General features: G+C 33.0%; 1 protein-coding gene across 3 annotated transcripts in view; it reads left to right on the top strand.

Moving 5' to 3' along the window:
- Positions 1-24,623, top strand: part of LOC106475540 (cyclic nucleotide-gated channel rod photoreceptor subunit alpha-like) — a 54,247-nt gene extending 29,624 nt beyond the window's left edge. For 2 of the 3 annotated variants that reach the window (XM_022380780.1, XM_022380784.1), the window contains exons 3-6: positions 10,019-10,312; positions 10,966-11,271; positions 16,691-16,780; positions 22,440-24,623. In XM_022380780.1, the coding sequence (XP_022236488.1) occupies positions 10,019-10,312; positions 10,966-11,271; positions 16,691-16,780; positions 22,440-23,230 (1,481 nt within the window). In that variant the 3' untranslated portion in view covers positions 23,231-24,623. The remainder of the gene's footprint in view (positions 1-10,018; positions 10,313-10,965; positions 11,272-16,690; positions 16,781-22,439) is intronic. The other variant, XM_013936221.2, reaches the window with a different exon arrangement.
- The last annotated feature ends 1,327 nt before the right edge of the window (positions 24,624-25,950 follow it).

The raw sequence follows: 25,950 nt of genomic DNA, 5'->3' as shown, positions 1-25,950 counted from the left end.
TAGGCACGTGAAACCTGTCTTTGTTGATGTTGTGTTTTTATATATAAAACCACGTTTCTCCTGCAAAAGAAAATGTTTGACCTTTATTTTTAGATTTTTATGTCTCAATTTCATGTGAACTGTGGGTTGTTGTAGAATTTAACATTCTAAAGAGCCAGGATTTGCTTTTACTTAAACTTGTAATTATAGGCATTTTGATTTAAACTTATCCTTGGGACTTATTTTAGTTTTATTTTACACAAGTTGATGTACCTGTTGTTTCTCCAGGTCATGAACTTAAAAAAATGTGTGGGTGGATACTATAGTAAATAACACAGAAATCCCAACTTTTGTATAATATATATATATATATATATATAAAGCTCATAACTATTGTGTGCAGTTTATTTGTATGTTTGCCCGTTATTTAACTAATCCTAAGTCGCAGAGTCAATCTCAACCAAACTTTGTGGGATGATGGTTTGGAACAAGGGTCATGTTAGTGAGGTTCACAACCTCTCCATCCCCAATTATTGCTGTTATTTAGTATTTATTATCTTTGACGTAAATTAACGTTAACTATATTCATAGATGGCGCGACGTACTTACACCAAAAAATAATTTTATTGAATTTTCTATAACACAACATACACAGAGTCTTATATATCTCAGAGAGTGCACTAGAATCTTCTATGAAGGAATGCAATGGAGAAAAAATGTCCGCCCCCTATTGCAATAATATATAAACATAAGACATACGTTATAAATAAATTGTGTGAAAGTTAGGATTTTTATGTTATTTATCATTGCAACAACCCCCACATTTTTTAAAGTCCATAACCTGGACAAAGAACGGGTACCTCAGCTTGTTTATTTATAACATAGCATATTATTACAGTATTCATTATTACCTCACCAGAAGTTTTGTATAAGCTTTAAGAACTCAAATGTATATACTTAAAACATGGTATACACTTTACGACGGTCAGGGTGACTTTCTAGAAAGAGGTAGTGGCTAATGTATTTGTGGTAGGGATGCTTTCTGTCACCCACTTTTAACAACCACCTTTTAATATCCTTCCACAGTGTTTCACGCAAATAATCAATAGATGATCATTGGCCACAGAAGTGTCTTACGGGCCGAAGTTGGAAGGTCATGGGTCAAAGTAGGAATTTGTTATAACCCAAAAAGGAGTAGTAGATAATGGACAGACAGACAGACACACAAATTTTTGTGCTTTATATATATAAAAAGAAGATTTTACATTTAACTTTTTTGGTGTAGCTTCAATTAGTCTAAAGGATTATAATGCTAAAATCAGGTTTTTATAGCCATGATGGGCAGAGCTACACAGCCAGACAAAAGTTTACAAGGGAGATCATACTGAACTGGTAAGAGAAATTTAGAATTATTGGTTTAGTCTAATTATATGCAGTTGTGACATAAACAAGTGGTCCAAAAAAAATAAAAACTAGGAAATTGTTTCAATCTGGCAACGTTGTTCTTTAGCAGCTGTTATCTACTTTATCCACACGAATATTGCTGCAACTTCACATTTTGTGTAGGATAGATCATCGGCAGTAATACCCTTCACTTGCCAAATAAATTATATCTATAGGTTACAGCCTTTGCACGTTGTGTGAGAACAACCATTCACATAGTGACAATTGTCCATTATGGGTAAAACTGAGGTTTCCTGTTTAGCATTGTCAGAAACTACTTTTTAGTAGTATCCATAGTAATGTAAATATATGGGTGTGTTGGGCTAAAGATTCTTCTACAGTAGGTGTCTGTAACTTGTTGGCAATAAATTCGACAATAAACAAACAGCACGTACGTCACTTGTTTTAAAAATAATATATATATATATATTCAAAACAAGTTAAACTATGTACAAAATTCTTTACATATGGAGATCATAGTTGTATCTTAAACACTGTAACCGAGCCAATCTCCTGACATGAACCCCATCGAAAACCTTTGGGCCATAGGCGACCGGCAAGTCAAGAAACAACCAGAAAAACCAACTTCTAAGAGCGATCTACTCCAAGTTTTGAAGCAAGAGTGGATGATAATCCCACAATCTAAAATTGACGAGATGATTCTCACGATTCCCCAAAAGATCAACGAACTCCACGAAGCGAAAGGAAGATCTACCAGATATTAATTAAATTATAAATATATCAATTCATGTGAATATGACTGAAAATTTTCATTTTTTCTGAAAAGGTGGTGTCTATTTACTTGTGACCACGCCGTATATATATATATATATAATAAATCTGAACTTAACTAAATGATTGAGCTTAAGGTAAGTTTGTAAATGTTGCAAATTGTAAGACATTATCTATTTCAAATACTAAACAAAAACACAATATGCATTTTTCATAGACACTGAATAAGCACCTTCCTACCAGATTAATGAATAGATGAACAGTTATTTTCTTTAGAAAGACGTTCTGTTGATTGACTCATGTCTCAAACACAGAATCTTCTCAGAAAAGTTTGGATTAAAACTGACAGTCCATGCTTGTCAGATATAAAAGACTGTTTAGTGTAGGAAGTATCATTACTTTATTTATTTTGTGTTTGTAATTCAATAATGTCAAAGCTATAGAACCTTGTGTTGGGAGTTCACTGATGTCGAGGTTACGGAGATTTCTAGAAGGCCTAAGTGATGGACGTATAAATAACTGCAACCAGACAAGAGGGAATAAAGTAAAAGTAAAATCACGTGAAATAGAAGTTTGGTCAGAGAAAAGTTAGAAAACATAAAGTTAATTGTCATGGGAGTGAATGGCCTAATGGTTGATACGTTCAAGTGAGATTAACAGTTTGAAAGAGATCAGGGGAATAATGTTTCTCATCAAATGATGTTATAAACTAATTGAACCCGCCTGTGTAGATTTTGACAAAAGGCAGATGACTATTGGAGATTCGAAGAGCAGATAATTATTGGAAGTTCAGAATACAACTGTGGTAACTCACGCGACAGCATAAGTGAATTATACACAGATACTATTGCGATAAAAATATAGAAAAATAGTTTGGCTTGTCAACTGAATTCTAGAGCAATTGAATTGGCCTAAGTGGACTTTTGACAAGAAGAAGAGAACTTCAGGGCAACTTCTGGATACCATTTTCTTCCTGCCACTTTTGGGTGTTTCTAGCAGTGTGACACGGTGCTCCACCTTCCTGGAACAACATTGTGTTCTTGTCCACGAAACCCGAGGAATAACGTGGTAAGAGTCCTTCCTCCAATATTTCGACGTATTTCGCAAAATTTGTGTTGCCAATGCACTCCACTAAGCTCGATTTCCCACCAACCCAAACAGCTCCCCAAACCATCACCCTGAAACCACCGTGCTCCACAGTTGGCTGAAATCTGTTGAGCCAAAACTCTTGATCAGGCATTCTTCAGACTCATGTCCTTCCACTATTCGAAAATTGAGCGAATCTTGATTCGTCTGAGAACAATACGGTCTTCCAAAAGTCCAGAGGCTTGGTCATCATATCACTTGCCCACTTTTTTCGTCTGACTATGTTGGCAGGTCTTAATAAGGTCTTCCGTCTACCTGCTCTGCAACGATAACCCAATCTGTGAAGAATCCGTTGAACAGATTTCGGGCTCATACCACCAACTTTGGCTACTTCTGCAGTCGTAAATGTGCGATCCATTTCGATGCTCCTCTTGACAGCCCTTTTTGTCCTTTCCGATGGACCAGGACGACCTGTACGCTGCTCAGTTGTTTACTTGCCGTGTTTCCTGACCTGCACGATGATTCTGTTGAGTGTCGAAAGCGGGATTCCCAAATTCTGCGAAATTTGCCGCTGACTTATTCCACCATCTGCTTGACCAACTATCCTTCCTCTAACAAAATCTGACAATTCGAGAGAACCTTGAGTTCTAGGCATGTTGTAGCACAAGATAATTAGTGTGCGGACCATTTTCATTTATATAGTGCTCTATGAACACAAATTAGTTAGCATAAATCAGTTAAATGACGAAAAATTAGGTGTCTATTTACTTGTGACCACTCAGTGTATGTATAAGATCATTTTATGTACAAAACTATAGCAACAGAAGGAAAATAGATAGATAGAAGAATTTGTGAATAGATAGAATTTCTCAAATATGCCTAAGTAGAATGAAAGGAGCATCCCTAAAGGTTTATTTAGGTTTTATTACTAAACGGTTACTCATAAAGATAAACAAAGCACACTATATCGTTCATTAGATATAGATTGCTTCTTACTGCACCAAAACACATTTGAATGGTGAAATTAAAGCTTGCAACCTTCGTGACTTTATCATTTTGAAGAAAAAATCCTCTTTTGTTGTAAACAAGTTTATTAGCTGATCCTATGAAACCATCGGTTAGTACGTGTTGGAAGATGAAGGTTAGTTAATTCAAACACTCGAGAAATAAATGTGATAACAAGCGAGATTGATTCTGTCTACTGAAACCCTAATTCTGCTCCTTATCTAGTGTTAGTATGAAGAAGGAAAAATATCTCGATGCCCAATGACATGGTAGACTAAATTAATTAATTTATATTTCGACCATTTATTCTACTATATTGATCTGATTGTGCAATATCAAAAGACATCCTTAAAGTTTCGAAATGAAAGCCAAAACCTGGCGGAGCAATGGAATTAATATTCACGATAAAATTCAGTCTAGACTACAAGTGTTTTTATTTTTTAGGCACATTATTCTTAGTTAATCCATTGAGGATTTCAAATTAGAGTTCGTAAATGCAGCATTTCAAACATATTTATCAAAATTTTCGTATTGCTTATACAATAACTTTTTAGATTTACCTTTGGCTGTCCCCCCCCCAATAGCAAAGCAATATAGCTGCGGGCATACAACGCTAGAAATCGATTTCGATACCCCTGGTGGGCAGAGCACAGAAAATCTATTGCGTAGCTTTGTGCTTAATTTCAAACAAACAAACAAAATTGGCTGCCACCAAGCCCTGCTGATGAGTGCTGGGTAGTGACTAGTGGTAGAAGAAGTACAGGTCCAAGACCTTATTTTACGCATATCTGACTTAAAAGAATAATTCAATAGTCAAACGGAAATCCACCCAAAATTACAGTTTTTTCGCCGAAAAAAAATACATTTTTGAATCATTTATTGCACGAAAAAATATTACAAAAACTGGATAACACTGCCGTATCTAAAAGATTCAGCTGTTTCAAAATCAGTTTTATATTTTTGCGCAGCGCAAGTATGACCAAAGTTACGAAAATGCCAGAATCATGTGAAGAATATAAATAGAAAAAGAAAGAAAGCTGCAAAAGCTGTGAAATGTGTTTATATTGTGATCCTCCAGCTATATGTACAGCAAAACATTGCCATGTCATCCCCCAAATTAGACGTGAAGTAGCGCAACAGATCCAAAAACCAGTAAAAAAAGAGAAAGATGACCAGACGATCAGCGCTTAGGGGAGCTAGTCGAGAGAGGTTCATTGATGGATTAGATGGCAGCTCAGATGATGAATCGTCCTCTAATGTTGAAATAGGTTTTTCTGGTAGTGCATTAACCAATCTTGAAAAATTGAAGAAAATTTGTGCGATCCTGGACATTGAGCAGATGTCACTCAATGATTTTTCCAAAGAATGGTATCAATGGAGAAAAACTAGTTGAGCCTGGGGAAACACAACTGAGAGCTTTACAAGTATATTGTCTTGTGTGTAATAGAGTTCTAAAGTAAGTGTGTCCATCTTATCCAGAAATGTTGCGGGGATTGCTTGAAGATCCAAAATGAATGGAAATGTGTCCTGAAGAGAGTGTTTCGTTATAAGATTTGGACATTGAGATTGAAGACGTACTAATGAAAACTAGAAACATGTTTATTCTTAGACTAATTATGCATTGAAATTGATTAATAACATCATTGGAAATAAAATAACTCTAATATTTACTAAAATCAAAGCATTCCGAATCTTTCCTTTGATTTTCTTGAAAGTCAGGAGATAGGCGATCGTTTTAGCCTATTTCTACGCGACCAGAAAGAATTTTTAAATTCTGAAAGTTGTTCTCGCTTTTTTAGACCATTCCGCACCTATTACGCTTGATATTGCTGGCGCACAAAAATACAGTTAATGAAAAGAAAATGTAATCTAATCCTGCCTAAAAGAATTTCAAGTACCGCGGCTATTGAGAATTCCCTCTTGTTTATCACGAATATTAAGATTTCAAAAAGTTTTTTACTGGATCGAAAAAAGGACAAGTTGACTCTGTGTCTTGAAAAAATTAATAGCCAAAATCACGTAACTTACCACTCTTGAGAAAAAGAGAAACAATGAAAAATAATCCATAAAATATTTTTTCTGGAGATGCAGTTATTTTGTTCTTGTATTCGATTGTGCAATTACACAGTACAAAATACTTTTCATTATCTACCCATTCTGTGAAAACGTGACAGATACAATAAACATGTGACACTTTTTAGGTTATTAGTACATGTTTTTGATTTTCGGAAGTCCAATTGTCTTTATAATTTAACTGTTCTATGAAGTAAGTATAACTGAGAGGTGAACAGTAAACTGAGAACGCGAGAGTGGAGGAAATATATGGCCTTTTGAATTTTTTGATATGTTATATTGGCCAGACATTCTAGTTTAGCTTGTCCCTAATCGCAATATTCACATCTTCAAAACGAGTGTGTGTCTTTGATAAAACACCGTATTAGTGAACAGGGAGCTGTTGAGATTAAAGAACGAAATATTTATGAGTATTGAGACAGATGAATTAGAAGTATTTATAATTGTAGATTCTAACGTTTTTCAGGAGAAAATAGGTATTAATTTAAAGTGATTAAGGTTTAGGGTACTTATTTTACTGTATTTTAGTCAGATTAGTTACAACTGAACAGTTATACGTTTTATCACTGCAGATACAGACTAGATCGTTAGGCTTAACTACTAGTACTAACTTATCAAATAGTAAAGTTATTAAACATTAGATTGAAATAAGAATTAACAATAATATTAACTAAGCAAGAAGGAGAATTTTTGTGTCTCCAGAGTTTAAATTATTGCTGCTATTATTATTCAATGTTTGCTGAAAACTTAACACATTAGTAAATTATTTAAATTAGCAATTAGGTATATGTAACCAGAAACATGGTGTACGTTGTTGTTTGCCCCCTGGAGACTCAGCGATAAGTACAAGGTAATGCATTTGGATTATCTTAACTCCGATCACATATTTAATATAGATGGGAACCTGCTCAATAGTGTGAATGAAAAAAAAGTATCTCGGCACAGTGGTGGATAAGTCACTCTGGCGATCGAGTTAGAGCTCTGTTCCTAGAAGTAACGTTAGTGCATTTTAGAGTGTATTTGCAGTTATATCAATTATAAGTCAAAACAGGTGATTATTTCACTACAAATCAATAGTTAGGCCTCACTTAAAATACTGTGTACAGTTTTGGTATCCTTATTGCAGACGACTCAGAAGGCTACTAAGTTTATTCCGAGGATGGAATGGTTATCTTATATGAATAGCTTTAGATTAATTATTTTATCTTGAGAAAACAAAAACAAGAGGTGATCTTATTGCGGTTTACAAGGTTATTTGTGGGGATCGATAACATGAAGGCCTCTGATTTCTTTGTACTTTATTTTGAAGATTATGGAACAAGAAGTTACAAGTTTAAGATTTGGAAAAGGCATGCTAAGTTCCAGTTAAAGCGGTTTTATTTTTCTAGAAGAGTAATTTGTTTGTTTGTCTTGAATTTCGCGCAAAGCTACTCGAGGGCTATCTTCACTAGCCGTCCCTAATTTAGAAGTGATAAACTAGACTAAAGGCAACTAGTCAGCATCATCCACCGCCAACTCTTGGGCTACTCTTTTACTAATGAATAGTGGGATTGATTATAATGTTCCCACGGCTGATAGAGCGAGCATGTTCGGTAACGGGGATTCGAACCTTACCTGTAGTTGAGCACTCTAACCACCAGGCCCTGTTAACTCAAAAAAAAATTGTTGGCTTAAGGAATGAGTTGAGGCCAGCACTTTACAAGAGCTTACGAAGGAATTGATGACTTCCTAAACGATAAAGGTTGGGTTTTATTTTTTCATTTTTATCAAGGGTGTGTATGAAAGTACAACTTTGAAAAACCATATGATCGGTTGTCCGTATGTTATGTCAGAAATCAAAGTATATATATATCGAAAATGGCAAGTTATTAGCTTTATAAATGTTGATAAGGTCAAAACATTTCCGATTCTGCCTTGCAACACAAAATTTATTTCAAAAATATGAAGGCCTTCTTTGCCTCATTTCGTTTTCAAAACATATTTAAAATATAACACTTTGAATTATGGAATTAAATATTTTTCTCATTTAGCGTATGGAAAAACAAATCTAGATTTCACCCTTTCATATTCTGAAAGAACATAATTATCTTTATTTAGATATGTTTTGATAATTGTCATTAAAATGTTTGCAGGTGTTTTGCACGTAGTTAGTTGGCGCCTTTGTCATTAGGATATAAGAAGGCTATAAATATGCGCTAATCCTCTAGAAAAGGTTACGTACCACAGCGATTGTTTTGCAAAACCTTATACTTGCTTGACCCTGTTTCTGTGTCATATCCTCCTAGAGTATGATCGTACTCAATTTAAGGAATGGTTCAGAGAGTTTTACAAGTATGCTCTGGGGTTTATCACCCTTAAATGTAGAATGGGAATTATTGCTGCTGACGGTGACCTGGAATTGTGAAATACTAAAATATGTCTTTTGTATGATTTGAAAGTATAGCATTATTATTCTTTCTCTTTTCTTCGTTTCGTGCAGAAATGTACTCGGTAGCTCCAGTAGTTAGTTATAAAAACAAATATATAAGCTGGCTAATACAAGTTAAAGCCTCAGCGTTAAAGTAAAGATTGTGTTTATTCATTTACTTGTGTTTGTTTCTTATATTTTGCTATCCATATTCAAAATTATTCTATGCTTAATATTTTCCTGAATACCACACTCATATAGCTGTCTATGCCTAGGCAGTTGTAATGAACTCATAATTTACCTCTCACTATAGATGAATAGGAGCAATTAAATGTTATTCCTTGTTGTAATTTAAGTATTGGTTACCGAACAGTGAAATCTGTGAATCGATTGTCGATTTTGCCTGTATTTCTGTATACGTTGCTTTTCACACAGAAATACAAACTCTGAAGAATTCCTCTACAATATATTTTGCTAATACTTCTTACAAACTGGCCTTTTCCTGCTCTCATCATACAAAATCTGTGAATCTATTGTCGATTTTGTCTGTCTTTTCTGTACACGAAGACTTCATAAAGGAATGCATTCCTTGACTGGATGACATCTGATAATTCAATTCTACACAGCAGCAGAAGAAGTAATTTTTAAGCTTCTTCGAACTTTTATAAAGGCAGTGGGAAGACTTCATAAAGGAATGCATTCCTTGACTGGATGACATCTGATAATTCAGGAGATATTGGTTGTAACCTAATTCTACACAGCAACAGAACAAGTAATTATTACTTTTAACCATTTCTATTTGTTTTCTCTATTATTTCTCTCAATAAAACTGTTCCTACTACATTTACCTCTTGTTTTTTTTTCTCCCAATAACTTTTGTGTATATATGTGTGTGTGTGTCATTAATAAACCGTTTTAGCTGCCCAACCTTCTTTCTTTTAGAATAATATTTTCGTATGAAAGAAAGAGATGTTTTAGGAAATTATGTTCAAAGAAGTGGCGAACAACCTTCCTACTAACGATTTTTGTGTTTTCACATTATTAACTAGGCTTTTTCAAGTATTTTGCACCTCAACAAATAAAATTCGACACATTCAGGTACATAAGCTTACTTGTTTTCATATTTGTAAAGCGACAATATATAAATGTATATATTCATTTTGTTCTATATATTTAAAAATGTTAATTAGGAATACATTATACTCTTACTCCATACTATTTCTTCTTCCGAGCTGAAACAGTAGTTAGTATTATAATTATGAAAAGTATTCTGATTTCCTTATTTGTTTCCAGCCAAATTAGATGCAGTCAAAACCTATATGCGCATGCGCAGAGTTCCTGACCACCTACAAAACAAGGTAATCAAGTGGTTTGACTATTTATGGATGACACAAAAGTCATCCGACGAAGAGAGATCTGTGGGTTGCCTTCCAGATAAACTTAAAGCTGAAATAGCCATTCACGTGCACTTAGATACGCTTAAACGTGTGGAAATCTTTCAGAATACAGAAGCAGGGTTTCTCTGCGAGCTGGTGTTGAGATTAAGACCCGTGCTCTTCAGTCCAGGAGACTACATATGTAGGAAAGGTATGTTGTAATAAGTTATTAACTAGTAGTAATTTACTCTTATTTTAAAATCTCAATGTAAATTATTTAATTACTATTAACTGCGTGAGTGAGAGATAACGAATACCTTGGTTGCATGGGTTGTATTACTTATACCAACATGGTAAATAAAACGTATGGTAATGTTGTGCCAAAGCTCTTGTAATTTCAGTTTAATTAAAACCATCATAGGAGTAGCTTGGTGGATAGACAGAGATGCGCTGCCTCTCATAATCTTTTACACAGAAACGCGTTTTACAGGGGAGAGTTTGAAATCATTCATTTCCTAACAATCATTAGATATATAGATAATTGCATCAGTTAAGTTTGAAGATAGATAGATGATTTCATCAGTTAACTTTGACAAATTAAACTAATAAAGATGTTTTTTTTTGTAGAATTATAAACGGACTTTTTCTACGTTAAAATACTTTTATTGGGAGCTTTCTGCCCTCTTACAGGAGCCTTCATCGCAACAATGGGTTGTTAATTGTTGCCCGATGGAAGCTCCAGTAAGAGGGACGAAAGCTTGCAATAAAAGTATTTAACGTAGAGAAAAGTCCGTTTATAATTCTACATATTAATTTAACTACGTTATGAGTCATAAACAAAGATGTTTTTTTTTCTTTAATCAGGAGAAGTAGGAAAAGAAATGTTCATTGTTAACCATGGACGACTTCAGGTTGTCACTGACAACGGCAAAACGGTACTAGCTACGCTCCGTGCAGGGAGTTACTTTGGTGAAATAAGTATTCTTAATATGGGCACTGCTGGAAATCGCAGGACGGCTTCTGTACGCTCTGTTGGTTATTCTGACCTTTTCTGCCTATACAAACACGATATGTGGGACGTTCTCAAAGACTATCCGGCGGCTCGTGTCAGGCTGGAGGCCATCGCTGTCAAAAGGTTAGAAAAATACAGAAAAGATCCCCTCAGAAAAAGTAAGTAATTTCTTGCCGCTCTATCTTGTTCTGTTACAACTAATTACAAATCGTTTTATATAGCTTAGAATGCGATACAAAACATATTACTTGTTTATTCTTGTAAGCAACACTACAAAATGGCACACGTTTAGTGAGTTGAGGAAAACAAAAACAGTTGTACGTTTTACAAATATCTCATTTATTACGACCACGGTTTCGTCAGTAAAAGGCTTCATTATATAGCTTAGAATGAGACACAAAACATATTACTTGTTTATTCCTGTAAGCAACACTACAAAATGGCACACGTTTAGTGAGTTGAGGAAAACAAAAACAGTTGTACGTTTTACAAATAGCTCATTTATTACGACCACGGTTTCGTCAGTAAAAGGCTTCATCTGGTACAAACTTACTACAAACAAATCAGTGTTCGATTAACTCTAAAAGAATAAAAACCAACAATACCGTGGTAAAAATATTGTCCAAATCTGTACGGAATTAATATTACACTTTCGAAGATATTAGTTATTTTTTTATTCTGTTATATAGTTATATTAACACTAGTTAGTGTTTAAAAACAATACTGAGTAACACTTGTCGTTGTTGTTTTCCATTAACACTTGCTCATGGTGCTAAAAACCAACAGTCTGAAGTGTTACAAAAACTAACTTGTAAGAGAATGGTAGGATAGGGGGTACAAATATACATTTTGGCAGGGTAAGAGTCATCTTCAGCTAAGGTGGCATTATCTTTCTAACAGGATAGTTGGCCTTTGGAACAAGTTGCCTTCACATGTGGTAGATTCAGGAAGTTTAAATGAGTTTAAGGAAAGGCTTGATAGATATTTGAATGATAAACGCTGAATCTGAGTGTTTATACTTCTAGAATTTCGTATGGTGGATGTGACAGCCTATATGAATCAAAAAGTCACTTACTGCCCTTAAATTATATACTATACTTACACCATATATGTATACAGTTGTTTTAAAGCACGCCATGTGCTTGTATACACATTTAATAAATATAATAAAAATAACAGCGTGTTAAAATAATTAAACAGTCACTGATTTTTCAAATCACTCTTGCTAAGCCTGGCATGATCTGGTGGTTAGTGCGCTCGATCTCGCTATCTGCGAATCATGAATTCGAATCTCTGTCACCTAACATGTTTGCCATTTCAGCCGTGGAGGCATTATAATGTGACGGTTAATCCAACTATTTGTTGGTAAAATAGTAGCCCAACAGTTGGTGGTGGGTGGTGCTCACTAGCTGCCTTCCTTCTGGTCTGTCACTACTAAGTTAGGGATGGCTAGCACAGATAGCCCTTAAGCCATTCTTAACCATTCTTATTTATTTGAACTTCAAGTGTTTTACAGTGGAAAATATAAACCATAACATATACACATTTAACAAATATCACAAAATATAACAACCTGGTAAAATTTTAACTTTAAATATTTTCCAGTAGAAAATATAAAGCACAATATTACCTTTATTAAATTTATTTTTGTGTTAACTTTGTGAGATGATTAACAATGCAATCAGCACTGTAAGACATGACAGTTTATAGGCCTAATTGTCAGAATGCACAAACCGAGTTCCATTATATCTGTTTCTCTGACTTGGTTTTTTTTATATTCATAACTTTGTTACCACCAGCTTTACACTTAACCATGTGGCTACCCGTCTGGAAAAAAAAAGTATGTAAAACATAAAAAATAAATGCTTTAAATGTTAAATCAAGAAAAGTGTCAAGTATACATGCTGTTAGTATGGTTATAGTACAACCCATTTATGGATTACATAATTATTTACTTTCATAATTTTATGCTAGAGCTTTTAGATTTTTAAACAATGTATACAGCCTCATAGTTAAAGTGTTATTAAACCTACTTCTTTTGATTGTTCAGTTTCACAGGCTTTGCCCACGAGCCTAATTTTCCTACATAAGCCTTGTTTGTTTGTTTTTTCCTTCTAAAATGACAGTGACATATGAGCCATCAGATGCAACAGATGAAACTGAAGAATCTAGAACTGGTGCGCTGACAGATACTTGTAAAACTGACAGTTAGAACCTGGAGCACTGACAGATAATAGTAAAATTGACAGTTAGATCACGGGATTAGTATTTTAATGTAGAAATGTAGATTTATTGTGATAGCAATAAAAAATAAAATAAATAATATATACAAGGTAATGCTTTGTTGAAAAATGTATGCTGCACTATTGGGTATTTTATAATAACAACAGTTACCATTCTAACTATTATAACTTGCCAATACATTCTTAGTTACAGACAATAAAGCATGTGTCTGAATTGGACTACAAAAATACACTAGGCCAATCAAGTAGTACCACTTGTTTAACAAAGATAGAATACATTCAAGCAAGACTGGGGAAAAAATGCAAACACAATTAGTATATTATATAATATTGTGTATATTTTATATTTTTTTATATTGTAATTCTACAATATGTATGTAAATATGAGTACGTATATGATAATAGTAATAATACTAACACTACTGCAACTGCTAATAATAATACATTAGCTCTACTTACTATCCTGTAGCTTAACTTTTCACATTTCTGTTTTGACATTCACATATTTTTGGCACCCTTTGTGCTTTACTTTTATAAGTATCATTAAAATTCTAAAACAAAATGCGTTTAGGACATGAAATCACGCGAATAACCAAATTCCTGCAGCATATTTAATTGAACTTTTAAGTTGAAAAATCGCTATTCTAAAAATACGGATAACACTGCAAGAGAAACGTAAGAGGTCACGGTAAATTCGTAAAAAAAAAAACCCTATTAAATGTATGTTTAACGTTTATGAAACAGGTGGAAACGCAAACTGAAGGAGAAATAAGGTAAAAACAAAACAATGCCTGCATAAAAATACTTAATGTTTGTTTTCAATTATAAAATATTTTATAGTTAAAAAATGGAGTGTAAACGTATCTGACCTAGTTAAGTACAAAAACAATTCATTAAAACAGTTAACTGTTTATATTCAAACTATAACTATCCGTCCGTTTATTGGTTTTAATGATGCTGATTACTGCCATCAGAGATAACCTGTGACACACAGGCTGATGGTTAAACACCACGATGTATGCCCTAACTGAAAAAAAATAGCGGGAAGAACAAAACTGAGGCTGATTTGTATTTAACAACGTATAGACTTTGCAAATATGCTCAGTAATGAAAGAACGCTAAATAAAACAAAAAACCTGGATACCGTCAGATACATAACTAACAAATAAAGAGGGGGAGAGGAATAGCCCCAGAGTGATAAAAAAACTGTGATTCACAAGTTATCAACCTGATAAATAAATGCGACGGTTTTAAAACATCAAGTAAACCAATGTTTGTGTTTTTATTCTTTTATTCTTAAATTATTTTATAATTACAATATAATTAGCTACCCAATGCTTAACCTAGGTCTTTTGGTTTGAGACGAAAGACAATTGGAATTCCAATAAAATGTATATAATTGTGGATTGAAGAAAAGGCAGTACATAACACTTGGATTATTAATAAAATTTATATTATTATTTCACATAATTATAAATTATTCATTTATCTATTCGAACGCTCCCTCGTTACGGCAAGGCGAAGCATAAAATGGCGGCATGTTCTTCTTTTCATCCAATCCAGGACGTGCATCAGTGACGGAGGGTGTGGCAACAGTTTTTAGAATTGAACGATGGAAAGTGTAAAATCAACATTCGTTATTTTGACACTCCATAATAACATTAACTCTCAGATTAGTTTAACTCTTACAGTGTTATATTAGCACATTCTAGTGTTTAAACGATACACTTAAACTGGAATTTTAATGTCCATCGTGTTGCTGTGTATTCGGTTAAATAAAACTGGAATAAAATATTTTTTTCTAAAACTTACTGCAAGTTAAACATATGTATATTAATTTTAATATATTTTTACATACTACTAACAAATTAAATAGCACACAATGGTAACTTTTTTAAAAAATTCGCAGTAAAGCTAGGTGCTCAAATTTAAATTTAAATTCTCTCTTACAAAATCACAATAAACCTTTCAACTTGCTTAATCTGATCTTTTGCTTGTTTTTCTTTTTTGATAGCTTCTCAATGATGTGTTTACTTATATATTTGTTACTATGATTTCTCGCGTCTTAAATTTTTATATGAATTAACTTTTTATCCTGTTGAAAATTAGCTGTCGTTCGTTGTCTTTTCTCATGGCTGCCCCCCAGTGGTACAACGGTATGTCTACGGACTTACAGAGTTTTGTGCTGAACTTCATACAAACAAATTCTCGTGGTCTATTTATTAGTTATGTAGTTTTGTTACTAGTTTATATTTGCAATGCTCATGTGAAAAATATGCTGTTTTTGTTGTTGTTTTTTTGCAAGATACATTCAAATGTGTGTGTTGTTTATTTATTTGTATAAAAGCGAAATTGTCAGTTTTGCTGTATAACGTTTTTTCATTTCCCACCACTCTGAATTTATTTTCGCATTGTTAGGTCTATGTAGGCAGAGCGTGGCCCAGTAGCTAGCGTGGTGGACTAGTGATCGTTTTCTTCGTATTTTGGGGCCCAAGCTTCATTATAAGGGTGACGATAAAAGAATCTCACTATTCAGTTAGACGAAAGTAGCCCCAGAATTGGGGTTGGGTGCTATTGACAAACTGGATTTTTTCTAGTCTTTGAGCTCAAAATTAGAACGTGTAGCGTAGATAGGATAGTCCTTGAATAGCTTTGCCATAATATTCGTAAACAAACAAGTCATGTCTATGTATCTGTGCGCATGCCTGTTATTTTAATAACCTCACTAACCCAGACAAAATTGTGTTGTTTTTTGACTTAATTTAGCTTATGTACTCGAATGTAATACATATCACTAATAACAAGAAATAGTTAATGATGCGTTCTGTTGAAGCTATTAACAAAAAATGTAATTGATTTTTTTTTACATCATTTCTGCCTCGTTTAGTTTACCACATTAAAATTAACATTTTTTTAAAAGTAAGATGAGTTGTAATTTTGTAAGTAAACATTTAAGATCGCTTTTAAGGAAAACAATATTTTAAAAAAGTTCGAAAGTTGTGTTTACAAAATTACATCACTACCTACTATATCTGGAGCTTGTTGTAACTCATAAAACGACTCACTAAGTGAATATGTTACAATGAGTTTAACGGCCACTTTAATGTAATAAATTAAGATACATCGCGCACGTATCTTCAATTGTAAATAAGGAACAAATGTCTATTGGTTCAATGCATATTACTGAAATACTTTACTAAATTTTCATACATGATTAAAGTAGCTGAATAGCACTGATATGCGTGAAACAAATAAACGTTGTATTGATGATACAGGGGAGAAATCGTGAACTCTAAAAATTGAGTTTATAAAAAAAAACTATTTCAATCGGCAGGACAAGTCACGCCGTCGGAAAGATTCCAAGAACCCACAAGCCTCGAACAAGAACAAACAGGATTGGCTACCGTTTTTCTTATAAAAGATGGTAAGGGATTGGTTACTACCATCTTTTGAGATGGAATATACGAATAGTATGTAAAAATAATCAGATATTTCAGTCACGTTTTCGATTTAACAAATGTTTAATTTTTGTTTGTTTTTTTTCAAAATTTCACAGAAGATAAAAACACAATTTTTCTCTTTTTTGTGGTTTCTAATTTAATTTTCTAACCTATGTAGTAAATTTTCTATATATTTCTGCACAAACTGCACATTTTTTTAAAAAATCAATGTTTTCTTCAGGGCCTGTTTTACACAGTTTGCTGATTGTCTAGTTGTTGGCACAGAAGAGCTTTGTGAGAATCAAACTTCAGTCATAAAAGGTGTTAATTATAACCCGCTACTGTTAAAGCTTAAGGTCTTATAGGCCAATATTTCCTAAATGCAAGTCATTAGGGATATTTCAGGTGGTCCGCAAAACGGTTGAAAACAAATGTGTATTAAAAAAAATAGATTCTGAAGTATATTTTTAACAATGTGATATATAAATACTTTAAAAAGTATAATATTGAACGAAGCGTTCCGATAAATTTTGGGATTGGAACTAGCTGGTCCTCAGTTCAAAAAAAAGATTGTGAACCACTGTTATAGACTGTGCTATATTTTTCACAGAAAGCGTTTTTTAAAATAAAATATTGATGATAACTTTTTGAGTTACCCAATCTCTTATTAAGATCTAAATTGACAGAAGAAATATTTAGGTATAATGTTTTCTTACTTCAACGAAAGCATGTCTGTTAAGAGTATGAAATTTTAAAAATGTATTGTAAATTATAATAGTTAGAAGAACACAAAATATACTCCCCAAACACAGGCTTGTGTGAACCATAACACAACTTATTGCTGTAGTGATATAAACACAGGCTTGTGTGAACTATAACACAACTTATTGCTGTAGTGATATAAACACAGGCTTGTGTGAACTATAACACAACTTATTGCTGTAGTGATATAAACACAGGCTTGTGTGAACTATAACACAACTGGTTGCTGTAGTGATATAAACACAGGCTTGTTTGAACTATAACACAACTTATTGATGTAGTGATATAAACACAGGCTTGTGTGAACTATAACACAACTTATTGATGTAGTGATATAAACACAGGCTTGTGTGAACTATAACACAACTGGCTGCTGTAGTGATATAAACACAGGCTTGTGTGAACTATAACACAACTGGTTGCTGTAGTGATATAAACACAGGTTTTGTGTGTTTTCTAACGACAAATATGTCGTGCTATTCTCAATTCAAAAGTAAGATCGTTAACATTTCGACATCCAGATTTATACATGGTTTACTAAATAAATCAGATTTATACATGGTTTACCAGATAAATCAGATTTATACATGGTTTACCAGATAAATCAGATTTATACATGATTTACCAGATAAATCAGATTTATACATGATTTACCAGGTAAAGCAGATTTATACACGAGTTACCAGATAAAGCATATTTATAGATGGTTTACCAGATAAAGCAGATTTATACATGGTCTACCAGATAAATCAGATTTATAGATGATTTACCAGGTAAAGCAGATTTATACATGATTTACCAGATAAAGTAGATTTATAGCATGATTTACCAGATAAAGTCAGATTTATACATGATTTACCAGATAAAGCAGATTTATACATGATTTACCAGGTAAAGCAGATTTATACATGATTTACCAGGTAAAGCAGATTTATACATGATTTACCAGGTAAAGCAGATTTATACATGATTTACCAGATAAAGCAGATTTATACATGATTTACCAGGTAAAGCAGATAGATACATGGGTTTTCAGGAACAAGAGATGAATAAATGGTTTGTTAGGTTCCTTCCTACTGCTCAACATTTCATTTTTAACAATATTGAATGAAAATACTGAACATAAAAACAGTGAAAAACTTGCGTATACAACTTAATTATAAAATAAGATACCTTATACTTTTTTCAGTATCTATTTTCTACAGTAATAACAGTGTATCACAGAGTATATCAATTGGACTTATTTTTGTTATCCAACCGACTAATTCCCCTTTAAAAAAAGACAAAACAAACAACCTAAACTCAGAATCTGCTGTCACCTCATCTATTTCTAAGATACAACAGGAAATAATATTAAACATCAAGATAGGAAAAAGGAGCTTTCACAAAATCAATTTGCTTAAATACACCCATTTCTCTGAAATATGCATAAAAAAGACCGTAAAACTGAGAAAAAGTAATGCATACTGAGAAAAAAACAGAAAACAAAACAAAATAATTCAATATTGAAGAAATCCACCATAGAAAATTATATTATAATGTGATATAATTTTACGTTGAATGTAAAGAATACCAAAACACTAACTATCCTCAGATTTAAAAAGTGAATCATTAGGAAGCTGTACTTCATAGTACCCGAATTCCAAACTTTTTCTATAAAAAACCATTACCAGAACAATAAATTAAAGAAATTCTGTCTAATAATTCAGGGCTAATGTAAACAGTTTACAATTTCGGTGTGTAAATCATGAAGCTATGTAACAGGTAAAGAATAATATTAGTGAACTGGCTTTTAAAGATTTCAGAACTAATATTTGAAACCAACTTTTTTCCTTGAAAAAAGTGTGGTATAATTGGCAGCTCGACTACAAATAGTGTTTCAGAATTTTTATAACGTGAGCCTGGCTAATAAACACTGGTATTAAAGACATTTTGGTTTGTTTTTACGTTATAAGCATCATTTGTTTGTCCATTCATGATATGTGAGATTGAACTTCCTTATGGGTGGGTGGTTCACCATGACGTTTCGACTTATTTTAACTCTGACCAAGCATACCGAAATGATGACATTTCGACTTGTATTGCATGAAGAATAGCGGAAGCAGGTCAAAATTGTGTTTCGACTTTCTTCCTTTTGATATAGGTGGATGAAGAAAATTCGAAACAATGACGTTTTGATCTCCTTGATTTTATGAAAGGCGAGCGGAAGCGTGTCGAAATGTTATCCTTTAGACCTCCATCCGTCCGATGAATGTAAATGGAAGTGTGTTTGAGTTGATGATATTTCGATGTTTCTTCATTTTATGAAAGGCGAGCGGAAGCGTGTCGAAATGTTATCCTTTAGATCTCCATCCGTCCGATGAATGTAAATGGAAGTGTGTTTGAGTTGATGATATTTCGATGTTTCTTCATTTTATGAAAATGAGCGGAAGCTTTTATCTGGTAAATCTTGTATAAATCTGCTTTACCTGGCGTACCTTTTATTATTCTCCTTTTCCTTGCAAACCAGGTATCCATTTTCTTTACTTAGCAAGTCACGTACTTATCTGTTTTATTATTTCCCTGAAACAACTGTGAAGGTTTCAACAGAGTAGAACTTAACTGTCAAACTCGTGTCTAGTTTCGTGTCATGGGAAACAAAACTCTAAGGTTTGCACATTTTTAAATGAGACAATAAACAAATGACAATTTTTGAATACACATTAGAACTATGTCTAAAGCTATGTATGCCATTGGAATGTTTCAGATTCATAAAAGCGCAAATTAAATTTTACTAGCTCTCGACTGAAATTAAATTAAATAAAAGGAAAAAACTGCCCTAATATTTTTTTCTTGTAAATTAAAACAAAAAATATATTTTGTTTGTAATCTTTGGTTGATTCTAGGTAAAAAGTTATATTTATTTTATATAAAATTTGAAATATCTAAGTAAACATTTATGTATTTTAAATACTGTAGTTTAAAATAGCTTATAGAAAATTAATAACACGCGTTATAGCGTTTCACAAAGTTCAATTTTTCGAAAACTATTTGAACACATATTAGTTTTAGTGTTTCATATTGATCGACTTCTGAAGTACTGTGACACGGTTCGCATTCACAGCCTTTCTTGGTTGCGTTCACCACTTTTATATTGTAATGGAAACATTTATTTTTTTAGGTAATCAGATGATTAATGGCTTTCACTCCACCTTAAATGTTTGGTCATTCATCAACATTATCTTGATAATGATTATCAACACAAAGTTGGATGTCATCCTCCAAAAATATAATGATATTGTTCTTCCTGTTCGCGCTGACATAAGACTTTCCTGAGTTTCTTTATAGTTACCTATGAGTCAAGATAATGTCAACACTTTGTGTTCGCGATTATTATAACCTAAGTATAAAATCGAACTGTTACGAAGGCTTCTCTGAACAAAATGGCTATGATAGAATTTAAGGTATAAAAAGTCAAGATTTTTTTAATACCGAAAATCACGTTTGACATTGTATTAACACTCATACATTTTTAGAAAGCGTTAAGCCAATCTGATTTTGTTGAGAAGTTGCGAAGAAATATTATTCAAATTTTTATCTGCGTAGTATGAGCAACCAATCCTTTCAAATCATTTGTTTATATCGTGATTTTAATTTTTATCCTATAATCAATAATCTTGTTTAAAAAAATCAAAGACACGCAAACATTTCTAGATTTAGGCGAGGACCGGGAGTGGTCAAGTTGTTAGTTGCCCGAACTGTAAATCTGATAGTTTATGGCTCGCGTCCCGTTGCCGCCAAAACTCGCTCCGCACTTTGAAGCAGAAGTTACTATTTGAAAGTGACAGTCATGACAGTTTGACTCGGTCAAACAAGACAAGTCCGAGCACTGGTAGTGGGTGCTGTTGACTAGATGTCTGTCTTCTAGTTTATCAGTACAAAATTAGGATGTAGTTTTTGCGCGGCAAGTCCTAAAATACAAGCAAACCTGATTTAATTGACACGTTCACATTAATTGTTCTTTATTTAATTCTTTCTATATCTAAAAAATCTGTTATTTAGTAAAAAACAGGATAATTAACTGTCACAGAAGCTTAAAGTACAGGTAACACCAAATAATTCCCATAGAACTAGAATACTAATTCGTCATATGTGTTTCAAAAATAATAAAATCTGTTGGCAAAAGAAACTGGTTGATTAGTCCAGTGGTAATGAGAGTAGAACCAGAATTAGAGGCAGAAACTTTATCACCTCAGAAAGATGTTTGTAAGAACTTTTTATATAAATTAATTTTTATATATTATTCACATATGCTATATTGCGTTTTTGTTTTCATTAAAAGCCATGCAAAAACGAAAAAAATGGCGAACAGAGGGGATCACATACCAACGTAGAAATATGAGCTGACATTTGCCAATTAAATGCTGAAAGTAGTAGCAACTCAATCGACAGCATTAACTAAACCCAATTAAATGCTGAAAATAGTAGCAAATCAATCGGCAACATTAATGAAATCCAATTAAATGCTGAACGTAGTAACAAATCAATCGATAGCATTAACTAAACCCAATTAAATGCTGAAATAGTAGCAAATCAATCTGCAACATTAACTAAATCCAATTAAATGCTGAAAGTAGTAGCAACTCAATCGGCAACATTAACTAGATCCAATTAAATGCTGAAAGTAGTAGCAAATCGATCGGCAACATTAATTAAATCCAATTAAATGCTGAAAGTAGTAGCAAATCAATCGGCAACATTAATTAAATCCAATTAAATGCTGAAAGTAGTAGCAAATCAATCGGCAACATTAATTAAATCCAATTAAATGCTGAAAGTAGTAGCAAATCAATCGGCACATTAACTCAATACTTTAATTATTCCTTCTTTTTTTCTTAATAGTTGCCATGGGAAGAAGTAGAAGCACTCCTGGACTGGTCGAATCCCGCGGCAGAGTTTCCCTTGAAGAAATGCAAGTAGATCCACGTGATCCCTCCGCTTCTACGTCATACCTCCTAGCGGATGATGTTCCTCAGAAAATGACCGAAATTCTTGTTCCTTCATGTTCAGCAAGCAAAGCTAGTAGCAGGAAAATAAGTAATGTAGAAACATGTAACAAAACTTTTACCCAATACGAGTCCTTGGGGCCAATACCTTCAATTATTTATATTCCTCAGTCCCCGAGAGCAACTTCTAACTGTTCTTTTACCACTGATGATTCTAAAGATAAAAAACAAGGACTAGAAGGGATATCTCACTCCAAACTACTTTGTCTCCGCCCAACCTCTTCCTATTTTGCCCATTCCCCAGCTTTCAACATGCTAAATGGATCTCTAATGACAGACTGCTCAGCGCTCAGCTCCACTAGCGCAGACCAAGTGTTCTTTGGTGGTCCTCCATCGCACTCGAGCCACCTTTCTGTTCCTTCGCCAATCGCAGGAGGCAGTGGAAGTGCAAGTCCTATCAGCATCCATACTTCCGGTGAATACCATCAGGACATGTTATTGTCAGAAATCAAACATCTCCGTGAACGGCTTCTAGCATTAGAAGCTGAGAATGCTTCAATGAGCAGGAAACATAGCCAGCCACAATGGGAAGTAGAAAACAGGCTCGCTGAGATTGAACTTCAGATCTATAGCGCCAGTAGCACTAGTGTTGACGACAGCGAGAGAAATCGAGAATCTGCCATATAAATTGTGATAATGTATTCGGTATTTTGCCTAAGCTTTTATAACATATTTACAAATGTATATTTGTATAATCCCCTGTGGGATTATAAATTTTCAACCTAGCGTATGATCTATAGAATACCAACCTCTGCCGGCCTCATGGTTCATTTTTTTTTACTTCCAAGGAAAAAAAATAGTTTCAGCCATAAGGTTAATGATAATTCTCCAGAAAATCATAGAGTATCAACAGTTTTTTAAACAATGCCTCGTTATTCACATATCTTCTAAAATGATTTATAATATATATGCTACATTATAATATATGATATATATTTTATGATATAGTAGAAAAAACTGACATCTTTCGGTTGTATATCATTATATTTTTCTCTATTTCTTTTTTTTATATTTTGATGTAACTACAGTTCATAATTGCTTATCATATTATCTGTCAACTAATGTTGTGAGGGCTACTTTTTATGAAATCACAAATGAAATTCTATTAATACAAATTTTATTTCCTTTAGTGCACTAATGATACATGAACCGAACACACAATTCGAATATAGTGTTTTGACATATGCATTACATTTCAGGTGTCCGATGAAAACAAAAATATCTCAGATAATTGATGAGGTGGAAAAACATGTTACAATGTGTAAATAGAACCTAATTTTCAACAAATTCCTGTAAGATACATATGATATGAAAATATATAACATTAAAAGAAAAGTAACATTTCTCCATATAAATACTAATTCATTTATTAATACCTCCTTTTTGGGAATATGGAACGAGACCTATTGGTTACCGTGTTTGCCAGTATATCAAAGGGTTTACGATTTATTCTTTTAGTTGTGGGTGTGTTATAAGAGCGACAGCAATTCCGTTACTCTATTTCAAAGCCGGACAAAGCCATAGTAGCGATGGGACTGTTAAAAGGCTGATTTCCCAAACAGAAAAACCTATAGCTGAATCCTAGGGATCTTTGACATGTCCGTTAGTCCCTGTATCGTTTGGTCAATAATTCAAAATTAGATATGGTTATAGCTGAATTCTACGGGTCTCTTATCTGTCCGTTAGCCCCTATATCGTTTGGTCAGTAGTTCTAAATTAGAGATGGCTATAGCTGAATCCTAGGGGTTTCTGACCTGGCCGTTAGCACATGTATCGTATAAGATGCCATTCAGGTGAAAATTGCAATACCAAGTTTTCAGCACCGTTACTGAAGCCCTTGTCGGACAAAAGGTTACATTCAGCAACTCACTATTTATATATCATCTTGCCAGACAAAGGATCCAGGAACTTGCTAACAAATAAATTAGTATTTATTTAAGAAATGCCCTGGTTCTCCTTAACGTTAATATCATAAAACTATTAATCTGTACAAAGTTCAACATTCACAAGATTTATTCTATAAATTTTAATTTGTAATTTTTTTCCTTCCAGAGTTTTGTCTCATTTGTTTGTTTAATTCATAATGAATGCATAATTACATATATGATAATAATATGTTAATTACGTTAATCTAGTTATGAAGAACTCTTTCAGAAATCATTTTAAGTGTAATTTACCTAAAACCACCCTTTCATCTGAGTCTTATTTCATTTTCTGTGTGCATCTCAACAATTTAACACCGATGTATGAATTACCACTTTTGTAAATAACCTTTACTGAATTCAAATATATTCGTGCACGCTAAGACATGTAGCACTGGTAGTATTTTATTCTGATTTCAACGGAAATCATTATTAAATAAGATTATTATTTATTAGAAATATAATTATAGTATTCAAAACTTGTTTATTAAAATTATTCGAAGAGACAAATTACGTGGTCATAGACATGTTATAAGCCTAAAAAAATATTAATAACCCATGTGTTGTTTCTTTGTAAAACTTATTTCATGTTTACTTTGTAAACTCCCCTTTTTCATGGAATTGTGGTTAAATCTTTTATCTCTGACTTAATTTTATTTTAGCTATGGAATTTTTGTCATTAAAAATATTTATGTAACGTAATATTAAACTGTACGAATAATTATTTTTGTTCATTCACATACCAGTCACCAAAAGAAAAGTCATATCTTTCGACTTTTAAACATGCTAAGCCTTGTCATATGTAACAAATAGCTAAAATAAATAAATAAATATCATTATGGTTTGAGCTTCAGTATCCACAACTGAATGAAAATAAAATGTGCAGCGTGTGTCTATAGTTACATTTTTACGGTATTCTTGAAAAATATTATTTTGTTCTATAGCTTGAGATTTATAATTAGACAAATCAAGGTAACTGGAATAGCATTTCACCGTAGAAACAAGAGTGAAAGTTTTATGTTTAGAACATTTTAAATTCACATAGAAAATTATTATATCTAATATTCACGTTTCAAAAAAGAAACAGCTACTCGACTTGATGTTTATTACATTAAAATGTTGGGTTTTTTTCAAAATTAAATTTATTTAAATTTCCAGTTCTTATTGATCATTCATTATGATCAAGTAGGTGACAGCAAATTATCTCCAGATAACGATGGACATGTGAAAATGTTACAAAATATTACAATGTTTATTCTATAAGGTAAAACAAAATCAAGGATTTCCATCATTCCTCTGTCATAAGAAGTGCATGATGTTAACCGTTACCATCCTTGGAATGATTTGCCATTTGAGAGAGAAACTGAAAAACCATGTAAAGTATTTTTACTCATAATTTGATGTCTAAAAATATTGTAACTTTTT

Source organism: Limulus polyphemus, unplaced genomic scaffold (genome assembly GCF_000517525.1).
Source record: "Limulus polyphemus unplaced genomic scaffold, Limulus_polyphemus-2.1.2 Scaffold148, whole genome shotgun sequence".
Classification (NCBI taxonomy): Eukaryota; Metazoa; Arthropoda; class Merostomata; order Xiphosura; family Limulidae; genus Limulus; species Limulus polyphemus.
This window is presented reverse-complemented; position numbering and strand designations above follow the sequence as displayed.